The 11,453-nt window shown below is 38.2% G+C and overlaps 2 protein-coding genes across 6 annotated transcripts in view; one reads left to right on the top strand and one right to left on the bottom strand.

Moving 5' to 3' along the window:
* Positions 1 to 2,212, top strand: part of zgc:136439 (uncharacterized protein LOC678627 homolog) — a 45,126-nt gene extending 42,914 nt beyond the window's left edge. For both annotated transcript variants that reach the window (XM_043692839.1, XM_043692838.1), the window contains one exon: positions 1,949 to 2,212. In XM_043692839.1, coding sequence (XP_043548774.1) covers positions 1,949 to 1,955 — 7 coding nt within the window. In that variant the 3' untranslated portion in view covers positions 1,956 to 2,212. The remainder of the gene's footprint in view (positions 1 to 1,948) is intronic.
* Positions 1 to 11,453, bottom strand: part of asnsd1 (asparagine synthetase domain containing 1) — a 78,717-nt gene that overhangs the window by 7,726 nt on the left and 59,538 nt on the right. Inside the window, exons 1-5 of one of the 4 annotated variants that reach the window (XM_043692828.1) lie at positions 10,811 to 11,169; positions 7,709 to 7,762; positions 6,040 to 6,115; positions 2,601 to 4,161; positions 1,009 to 1,190 (exon numbers count right to left, since the gene is read on the bottom strand). In XM_043692828.1, the coding sequence (XP_043548763.1) occupies positions 1,009 to 1,190; positions 2,601 to 4,034 (1,616 nt within the window). In that variant the 5' untranslated portion in view covers positions 4,035 to 4,161; positions 6,040 to 6,115; positions 7,709 to 7,762; positions 10,811 to 11,169. Of the gene's footprint in view, positions 1 to 1,008; positions 1,191 to 2,600; positions 4,162 to 6,039; positions 6,116 to 7,708; positions 7,763 to 10,810; positions 11,178 to 11,453 lie in introns of those variants that run through there. The other 3 variants (XM_043692829.1, XM_043692830.1, XR_006312063.1) reach the window with 3 other exon arrangements.

The raw sequence follows: 11,453 nt of genomic DNA, 5'->3' as shown, positions 1-11,453 counted from the left end.
TCCTGAAGAAGGATTCATGCCCGAAACGTCGATTCTCCTGCTCCTTGGATGCTGCCTGACCTGCTGCGCTTTTACAGGAGTTGGGAGGACATGTTGTGGCTGTACAAGACATTGGTTTTGCCACTGTTGGAATATTGCATGTAATTCTGGTCTCCTTCCTATTGGAAAGATGTTGTGAAACTTGAAATGAATCAGAAAAGATTTACAAGAATGTTGCCAAGGTTGGAGGATTTGAGCTATAGGAAGAGGCTGAATAGGCTAGGGCTGTTTTCCCTGGAGCGTCAAAGGCTGAGGGATGACCTTTATAGAGATTTATAAAATCACGGATAGGGTAAATAGTCAAACTCTTTTCCCTGGGGTGGGGGAGTCCAGAACTAGGGGGCATCGATTTAGGGTGAGGGGGAAAGATGTATAAAAGAGACCTAAGGGGCAACTTTCTCACACAGAGGGTGATACATGTATAGAATGAGCTGCCATAGGAAGTGGTGGAGGCTGGTACGATTGCAATATTTAAAAGGCATATGGATGGGTATACGAATAGGAAGGGTTTGGAGGGTTATTGGCCAGGCACTGACAGGTGGGACTAGATTGGGTTGGAATATCTGGTTGGCATGGACAAGTTGGACCGAAGTGTCTGTTTCCATGCTGTAATCTCGATGACTCTATAAATAAAAAATGAAACCAGACAAGCCACTTGTTATCAACCTAGGCATCAGAAACAACAGCGATATCAACCATGTCCCAACAGAAGTGGCAGCACAGTGGTATATGTTTATGAGAGAGTTGCCCTGGGTGTCCTCAACATTGACTTCAGACCACAGGACGTCTTGTAACGTCAGGTCAAACACCACATATGTTTACAACTGCGGAGTTAAAAGCACATGGATACTGTTCAATCTTCAATTTTACATTTTAACTTCTTCTTGAGTTTACAACAACGTTTGTATTCAACAGTGAGTTAGAATGTGTTTTTGGATTTCAACATGTTCGAACTTTGCATGGACTCACCTTGCTTCTTTTCCGTGGTCTCCAATGACTCTGTCATCTCTCCCAAGATTACGTGAGGAAATGCGGCCGAGTTCCATCCCCAGTTCTTTGACTAGGCCTTCAAAACCTGATGTTTGGTAGCAGACACGGTGACGAGAATAACCTGCGAGTTGTTCATCAGCTCCAATCCCAGTCAATACCACCTTTTAAAAAACAAAGTCCATAAAGGTTTCATCCCTGAATCTATAATGTAATTAAAATGTAATTAAAATGCACTATTGTCCCAGAAATTGAATTACTTTAGATAGTAAAGCAAATTCAGTTTGTACCAAACTGCATTTACACAGGCCAAATGGTGCAACATAATTTTGGGATATTGAGACTTCAAATTACAAAATATTGAATTTAAACCATAGGTAATCTTTTACCATAGCTGAATATGCAGCTTCTTGATGCAAAAAATCAATTTTGAAACCCATTTAATAAAGTGATACAGAGTGGTGAAGTTATGTGGATTTCATGATTTTTGCAGCATTATTGAAGGTTGATGAAAATCTAATGGACAGAGGATATAGAAAGAAGTTATGGCAGCTGGGGCTGGGGTGGGGGAAAGAGTGCAGCTTGTTTAAAACTGAAATCGGTACAAACCAGGAGAAATATCCTATTTCCACCTTTTCATGCTCTGTAAAAAAACTTAAGTTTTATGACATCGCTCTCAAACTCTGGAGAAAACAGACGTAGTTTCCTCAATAACTTTGCCATTACAAGGATTAATTTGGTGAACCTGGGTTTAACTCTATGACAAATATATCTTTCCTTACATAAGGTAACCAAAACCCCAGTGTACTCTGGGTGAGGTCTCATTAAGGCTCTATGTAAATACAAAACATCTTTACTTCTGTATTCAAATTCCCTTAATGAATTGTCTACAAAATCTTCTTGTGTTTCTATTTGCTTGCAGCACGTAGATGCTAGCCTCCAGTGACTTGTGGACAAGGAGACTTATTTTTGTGGACACATACACTTCCCAACTTATCACCACTTCTATTTTTTTTCAACTAAAGTTAATACATTCCCACTTATTTATATTTTATTCCACTTGCATTTTCAAACCTGGGGATCTGAGAACTAAGTTGACAAGTAACTGTTCCTCCTGCATCTCCATGCCAAAGATGGCCCAACCATGTCTTATGCTATGTAAACTGGTGACTCTTTTTCAATTCTTTTTCTTGTGCCCTAAATCTGATAAATGTAAAATAGCACTTTGACATCATGTTGTCTTTTAGCAATGTTTAAATTCTTTGAAGCTGCCTAAACCCCTAAGGATAGATCAAAGACAAAATCTTGAAGAACAATAGTAAAGTTTTGATTTTATTCTCGGTCAGTTGGATTACTTAAGGGCCTCATTTCAGTTTAGGATTAGTTTATTGAAATTAATGCTGAATTTCTTAATGATGTGGAATGCGTAAAACACTGAGCATTTTATTTATGACTTAAACAGTAATCAAAATGATAAATTGTGGTGTGTTTCTTTTAAAAGAATACTCATGAAGATAGAGATTTTTACATTCATAATGGTGGACGAAAACGATCTTTTAGGGATGATGCCACACCTGTGCACTGCTTGTATATGGTTGGATTTCTCCATTACTGGTCCTAGTACCAATACCTCTTGCAGCAAACCACACAGCACAGCCAATACTGTCATCCAGTACTGTGTCCAAAGGTTGTACCAAATTACTAATCCGCTGTTGTCTCATTTCCTTCAGCTCTTCTAATGTGATATTGATTTCTACAAAATTCCATTTTCTTGCAGGGTTTATAATTTGTAACTCTTTTAAACCTGAAAGTCCAGTGATCCGGTCAGGCACATTAAAACTAGTGGTCTCATCAAGACTACTATTGTCATCTTGGACAGTTTCCTCTTCAGGTGCCCTAGAAGCATTGCTTTTTTTCTTTTGCTTTGTTGAGGTCTTCTGCTGCTTAAAGGCTACATTCAATAGATCAATAGGTTCATCTCGTGGAATATGATGGTCAGCCAAGGCTGCAAGAACCATAGAGTCAACACCTCCGGAAAAGAGAATAGCAACTTTTGCTTTATTAGAAATTGTGAACTGGGATGAGGTGAGAATTTGACATCTTGGTAAGAAAAACACTCGCCGCCTAACAGATTCACCCAAAACATTAATGAACTTATGAACTAATTTCTTCTTTTCATCGGAAAGAAAACTCTCAACATTTACTGAAGATGCTTCACAATTTGATGTGTGTGTCTCACACACACTGTAATTCATTGGAGTAATGGGTGCTATAGGGAAAAGTTTTGATTCATTTAAAAATACAGAAACAAAACTTGGTACTTCTTCAATAAACTGAACTTCTTCAGCTAAATGGAAAGTCTTGAATTCATATTCAATGGGCCTATATTTCCATGGATACCATGATATTGCGAATGAGTTGCCACTAGTGTTTTTCTGGAGGTCAATTTTATAAAGTCCACATGCTGGTACTTCCTGCCAGGGAAAATTTCCACACTTGGAAACAGACTGACTCACTGATGTAAGAGTAAGACAGAGATTTTCAGCATTCTTAAACTGCCACAGTAAACTACGTCGACCAAAAAAGTCTCGACCGAACCACAAGCAGTGACTGAATGCTTGGTAGTATATAAATGTCCAAGGTCCTTGAATAGCAGAAAAGACAGACAGAATGGATTCTTCATTCTTACACGAAGACAAATGTTGAAGAATGATCAGAGTATCATTTGCTTCAGGTCCAATTTCAATTCCTCCAAAAATTTCCCCATTCCAAAGGAGAAGGTTTCCCTGAGTATCCTGCAGGGGCTGTGGGTTTAGACACCCTCTCATATGAAGCACATGTCCAGATAAAAATATATTATAGCCCAGTTCAGGCACTTCTTTGGATAACTGTTGACTGCAATTAGGTCCCCTCCGTTGTAGGCTTTCAAACATATCTTTTCCCACAACATCATGAGTAGAAACACCTTCCTGAGGGGCTAGAACTAATATACAACAAATACCACACATTTTATGTGCCTTTCAATTTATCCATCAATTTCGATCAATAACAAATGTTGATCTTGCTATTAGTTATTTGTAACTTTTTCAGCATTTTCTAAATTCTGGTATTCTTTCTTCATCTCATCAAGAGCACCTGCAAAAGGTACAGAGTTATTGCTAGACTTTTGGAATGGCACATAATCTAATATATGACAAAGTAACACACAAATAAATAATGCAATCATAGCAGTTTTAGTATAAAAGAGTATCAAATTTGATTTGAATTTCCTGAAGATTTGATCAAGATGAGGACTCCTTAAGTAAAAATGCCTGTGGAAACATAATCCCTTGTCTTATTCAATACTTTTAGTGCTTAGAGAAAAATTTTTTTTATTCATTCATGGGATGAGGGTGTCGCTGGTTAAGCCAGTATTTATTGCTCATCCCTAATTACCCAAAAGGCAGTTAAGAGTCAACCCCATTGCTGTGGGTCTCAAGTTACATGCAGGCCAGACCGGGTAAGATTGCCCTAAAGACATTAGTAAACAAGATGAGTTTTTCTGACAATTGACAATGGATTCATGGCCATGATGAGACTCTTAATTCTAGATTTGTATTGAATTCAAATTCCACGATCTGCTGTAGGATTCAAACCTGGGTCTCTGGATAACAGTGCGGCGATAATACCACTAGGCCACTGCCTCCCCCATAGCAGGTAGAAGATTTGCACCAAAGTTAGATGTGAAAGAATAGACAAATCCTATAATCATGATACATTTATTGAATGAAAAGAATTAGTGTTTATCAAATATTTTGATAATTACTTTGGGTGTTCCACATGTTTACGTATTTAAGTATACTATTTGGTTCTTTGCGAATTGCAATGTATGTTCTACAACTTAAATCTATAATGAGATCAATTTTTCATTAACAATTATTACTAGTTTCAGTTTAATGAATATAGAACATGAGAAGTAAGTGGTGTCAGCAAGAGTAGGCTATTTGGTCTTTCAAGCCTGCCCAGCCATTTGATAAGATCATGGCTGATTAGACTGTTACTTTAACCCAATTTCTTGGCTACTCCCTACATTCTTTCCTGACTTCCCTGTTAGTCAAAAATGTATCCATCTCTGTCTTTAAAATATTCAATGTCACTGCTTTATGGGAAAGAATTCTACAGACTTAACCAGAGAAAATAATTATCCTCATCGCCACTTTAAATGGGAGACTTCTTGTTTTGGATTTAGAACTATAAAATATACTAATGAATTTGTTTGTCATCAATTATATTTACTAATGTAACTCCCGTCAAAACAAGTCCAATAATGTAGCACCATGGCATATTAAGATGTTGGATTTCATAGGCTACATCTGAATCAGAGGTGGTAATAATCAGAGCTTCCCCCATGAGGATGAATGACATAACAGGTATTTGAGTTCCTTGACTATATATCTACATATTAAAAACATGAAGGGGTATGAGACAAAGCAGGAAAATGGTGTTGCAGTGGTAATTAGATTAGATTTCCTACAGTGTGGAAACAGGCCCTTCGGCCCAACAAGTCCACACTGACCCTCCGAAGAGCAACCCACCCAGACCCATTTCCCTCTGACTAATGTACCTAACACTATGGGAAATTTAGCACAGCCAATTCACCTGACCTGCACATCTTTGTATCAGCCATGATCTCATTGAATGGCATTGTGGGCTCAAAAGGCTGAAAAGCTTCCTCCAGCCTCTATTTCTTATGTTTCTAAACCACTATGCAACTCTTAATTATCAATTCAAGATGGGCTAAAGCTGATTGAGAGCTAGTCTCTCGTAAGAGGTAGTGCAAAGAAAAAGGATGTATTAACGGAGTGGAAGAAGGCAAATTAAAATAGGGAAGGAAAAGATGACCTTATATGTGTTGCATGAATATAAAAATCAAGGTAACAAAGGAATATTCAACATATCCTGCATAGTTGTAACACATGAACCACTTATTACATTCAATGCATTTTACAAATATGCTTAAGGTATATAACTTACATTTACATTCACTTAGAGTCTGGGTTTGATCTGCTAAGAAAAATATATTGCTGTTGGGCTGCTGCTTATAAATGCTCTGAAAAAGAACGAATAACAATTATTAATAAAACTAAAATTAATCATGAATCATTTTGTAACAAAGCGGCACTGAATCTCATTTGGAGAATGGAATATAAGTGGAACATGTTTTCAATGGGGGATTAGTTGGGAAACAGTGATCACAATAATATTAGAGTTGAAACTGTTTTGAAAAGAACAAATAAAAATCAAATGTGAAAATATTCAACAGGAGGAGAGCTAATTTTAGTAAGTTGAAAAGGCGTCTTGTTCACATGCACTGTAATCAAGATTAACTGGTAAAATTGTAAACAAGCAATGAAATATTGATTGGCTGCAGACTGCGGAGCTGACTGGATAACTAACAGTATAGAGATTAAAATGAAACAAACATAAAACATTTGATAAATACGTATTGTAACAACTTCATGACTGGTCCATGGACAGGATGGCTACAGTCTCAAGTTTAAACAATACTGGAGAAGCTTCTAGCTTGCAAATCTCTCATGTGGAAAAATAACAGAAATATGCCTGGTGGTTATTCTCACTAAGCATTTCCTATAGACTGTAAATTGTTTGTCAAAAGGAAAAACCACCTTCGGAGGCACTGAAAGAGTGAATTCTCAACTCGTGAAATGGAAGACTCATAAGGGGCATAATTTCAAGGTCTGCAAATGACATGAAAGTTGGTAGACAATTGATACATGAAATTCACTGCAATATGAAGAGATACATTTTGCTAAAAATGATATCAGAGTCAAACTAAATTGTATAATCTTAAAAGAGATGCAGAACAGAAAGATCTGGCGTAGGCAGTTCAGAAGACTACTAAAAAGACTGGCAAAATCCTTGATTCTGTAAACAGATATAACAAGTGCAAAAGGAAACAAGGAAGTTTATCCAACACTACTTAGGTCTCACCTGGGGGTTTGTGGCCAATTCCACACACACACACTTTAGCAATGATATCAAACCTTGAAAGACTTTTAAGATGATTAAGACAAAATCTTATAGAAGGGTTCAAAGTCATGAAGAGTTAAAAACAAAACTACTTCCAGTGGGGGAATGGTTTCTAATCAGAGGGCAAAGATTTAATGACATTGGCAAAAGAACCAGAGGCAAAATATGGAATTGTGCAGTAACGTCTTGATCTACATGCACTATCTAAAAACGGCAGGTGATGTAGGTTAAGTATTAACTTCCAAAATGGAATTGGATAAAGACTCAAAGAGCAATGGGAAAAGATGGAAGTGGGACTCGATGGATAGCTTTTTCAAAGAGCTGCCACAGACATGTTGAGCTAAACAGCCCCTTCTGTTCAGTATCATTCTTTGAGTTTAAAATTAAATCTGGAACCTCTAGTCTTTATAGTCATCATGGCACCTAATTCTGATAAACCCAATATCTATGTCTTTATTAGCTTTATTGCTAGATTATTGCAAATATTAAACACTATGAGGCGTTTTCCTGCTATCTGATCTAAATTTGCTTTACAAAAATTTTCTTTTTTTAGGCAAAATTTATTTATCTTACATTGTAATTTGAAGGCAACCATTATATTTATGCCAGAACTGAACATCTACAAGTATTAACTTGGGTTTTATTGACTTACCCGATTTTTCTTAAGGTTGGAGAGCTCATCAATGACAACACTTTGTTCTTGTATCTATTGAAACAACATTACATTTGACATTGGAATAACAATAAAGAATTGTAACCAAGTAGACATTGCAGTTCAGTTAAAATGTCAACTTAGAATGGATTTCTTTTAAAAATCGCAAATTTCTTTTTGTAAGGTATCGTGAAATTTAATGAGCTGAGCAATTATTCACTCCTTTTAAAAATTACTGTACTTGATCTTTTCAAAAATCAGCAGGAACCCTCTTCTTTTTTTTCCTTGCATGCACTTAATCTTTGAAGGCCTGATTTACTCTGCCCTGCCACCCTTTCAGATACTGCATTCCAGTTCATAATTACCCACTGCATATAGAGGCCTTTCCTCATGTGGCTTTTAGCTCTTTTGCCAAACACTTCAAAATATCCTTTGATAACACTAGACTTTTGTCAACGGGAAATTTCCCTCTATTTACTTTGCCTATTCCTCATGATTTTGAAAACCTCAATTTCTTCTTATCCAAAGAGAACAACCGAAGACCTTATTTAACTACCCGAGTGTTTTTCTGTGCTTTTTAAAACTCTTCACAGCCTTCTGAAAGTGCAGCACCAGAATTTGACAATGTTCCAGTTGAGGCTGAACTAATTTTCTACCAAGGTTCATTGTAACTTTCTTGCTTTTGTACAATACGTCATATAGTCGTAGAGATGTACAGCATGGAAACAGACCCTTCGGTCCAACCTGTCCATGCCGACCAGATATCCCAACCCAATCTAGTCCCACCTGCCAGCACCCGGCCCATATCCCTCCAAACCCTTTCTATTCAAAAAAGCCCCAGCCTGTTCGGCCTCTCCCTATAGCTCAAATCCTCCAACCCTGGCAACATGCTTTTATTTTGAAAGCTCAGGATCCTTTGGACCATTTTTAAAGACCACTTTTGACCCAGCTCTGTCATCTGCAATGATTTGAGTGCATGTAACCCTTGATGACATTTTCCTGCATACCTTTACAATTACACCCTTCCTACCTGCATTTCCTCAGCCACTCTAAGGTTCTGTGCACTTCAATCAGCATTTGTTTCCGGAAGTCATAGCAAGAGAAAAAAATGAGGGGGAATGCTGCTTATCAAAATGCATTCCTTTGTACTTTTCTGTTTAAATTGCTCTGCATCATGTCTGCATGTTCCACCAGCATATCTATGGCCTCAAAGTCCCTTACTTCACTCCTTTTCATTCAATATAGTTCCATGTTTTATGTCATGCATTCACTGTGGTAGGGTTCCAACTTCTCATGATGTTTTGCCAAAGCCGTTTCTAATTACTTTCTTCTTAGATTTCTTAATGCCTGTGTTATACTGATAGCTTCTAGTTATGCCCTTCTCCATAAATATAACCAGTCTTTGTATATCTAGTCTATCAAAAACTCAATTTACAGATGTCAAATGAAGTCACCGTCAACCCTTTTCAATTAAACTAAGCATGTTACTTATTTATCCATTATGAAAGTTTACATACTGAAAACCTTCCACATTATCAGAAGAAATTTTGCCAATGAAAATTTGTTGTTCTAATATGCTGAATTAAATTGTTTGATGTACAAAAACTCAAAAGGCCAGCCTCCTTTAAAAGACGATTGCCATTTTGAAAAGTTAACAAAAACTTGAAGCTACCAAGCACTGCTTAACAACTGTTCTTCCAACAGGAAGTGATGTTCAAACTTTACTTATAAGCATTATCAAACTCACCCACTATAATGGAAATTTTTATTATATTTTCTTTTAACGATGGAGCAAGATTATAGGCTGGTGTCCTGCCAAAAAGAGCTGCACTTAATAACCATTACTTAACAATTATTTCAATGTCATCTTTTTGGCCAATAAACATCTTATGCACGACTTCAAAACACCTTTATGAAGTCCTTAAACACCACATCAATCCAATCGGTTACTTCAACAAAATTTAATAAAGTTTGTTAAACACCATTTATCTGACAAACGCATGCTGGTTTAGCTTTACTAATTTGCATTTATCCAAGTGACATTAACTTTGTCCATGATTATTGTTTGTAAAAGCTTTCCCACCATCAAGGTTAATTCCATACGCAGACCTTGGTTTTGATCCTGATTGGCCCCATGTCATCTCTTACTACCCTTTCACCATACATTTATAAGAATTTTGCAGTCCAGTTTAATGCTGTTTCATACTTTCTCATCGATCCTCTCATTTCCTTTTTCAATTCCTTTCCAAACATCACACATTCAATTCATGATCTGTCTCCATTTTCTGCTCATTGTTATTCCTTACCTATTAGTTATCTAGAGAATTCCAAATTTGGTTGTCATACTATTCCCTTTCAGGGAATGTCCCTCCATTGTGCCTGATGCAGCTCCTCTTTAAAAATAGTTTAAATTGATCGAATGTTTTGCCAGTCAATTTGATTCCAAAGTACCAGGGCAAATTTGTCCTCAATGCATTGAAATTGATGATTAGAGTGGCGCTGGAAAAGCACAGCCGGTCAGGCAGCATCCGAGGAGCAGGAAAATCGACGTTACGGGCAAAAGCCCCTCATCAAGGCGCATTGAAATTGATCCCTGTCCGATTAAATAGTTTTAATTAAAGTAGACCTTGGGTCATTTGCCCAATCTGATTTAAACTTTATGAATAGCCAATCGCTTGCACTTATTTTTAAAAACGTGCAACTGTCAAGGCTTCTACCTTGAGCGGGTGACCCACACGGTAAAGATTCACATCAAAGGCAGCCTTGAGAAACCAGTTCAAAGTATTTTCATTCGATACGTTACACTTGTAAAGATTCAAACGCGAAACGGTTCACAATACATTCAAAAGGATGGTTCTGAGCATGCAGTGGGTATGGGGACGGAAGGGGGAAGCGGGAAACTGGCACTCGGTAACGAAGCTCGTGCGAAGAGCCAGGACGGGCAGGACGGGCCGACCGGTCTCCTTCGGCGCACTCAGACTTTGTCACTGTGCGGCTGCAGAGGTTCCAGCCCTGCACCAGGGAACGACTGCTCCTGCTGCCAAGTCGACACGGCTAGGAATCATACCTGTTTACTTAAGTCGACACGGCTAGGAATCATACCTGTTTACTTAACTCTTCTCTCCGAGCTCCCACACGATCTACTACTTTATTTGAAACGGCCTCCATCACCTTGTCTTCACCCGCGCACTCCCCTCAGGTCGTTTCCATGTGCGACTCCCGGAAGTACACAAAGCGACAACACGCATGCGTCATGGTGGCGGTGGCGTTACGCTCTCTAGCGCCTCCGGCGCCTGGCTGTTTGGGAGGTCACATGACATCAGCATTCACAACGGCGCAGACGTGGGTGGGGCTCTAAATGATGTAGCGCAGCCACCAATGTCATTACGTTGTGCCTGACCCCAAAAAACTAAGGAAATTGTGTAACATTGGCTGTTGCAGGTTCCAGGATTTAAATGTTTTAGTTGGGTCAGAGGTGGGGGTAAAAGAGGGGGAGGTGTGGCATTGCTTGTCAAAGATAGTATTACAGCTGTGGAAAGGACGATGGATGAAGACTCGCCATCTGAGGTAGTTTGGGCTGAGGTTAGGAATAGGAAAGGTGAAGTCACACTGTTAGGAGTTTTTTTACAGGCCTCCTAATAGTCCTAAAAACATAGAAGAAAGGATTGCGAGGATGATTCAAAAGAAGAGTGAAAGTAATAGGGTGGTTGTTATGGGGGACTTCAACTTTCCTGATATTGATTGG

This window comes from Chiloscyllium plagiosum, chromosome 7 (assembly GCF_004010195.1).
Source record: "Chiloscyllium plagiosum isolate BGI_BamShark_2017 chromosome 7, ASM401019v2, whole genome shotgun sequence".
NCBI lineage: Eukaryota > Metazoa > Chordata > Chondrichthyes > Orectolobiformes > Hemiscylliidae > Chiloscyllium > Chiloscyllium plagiosum.
This window is presented reverse-complemented; position numbering and strand designations above follow the sequence as displayed.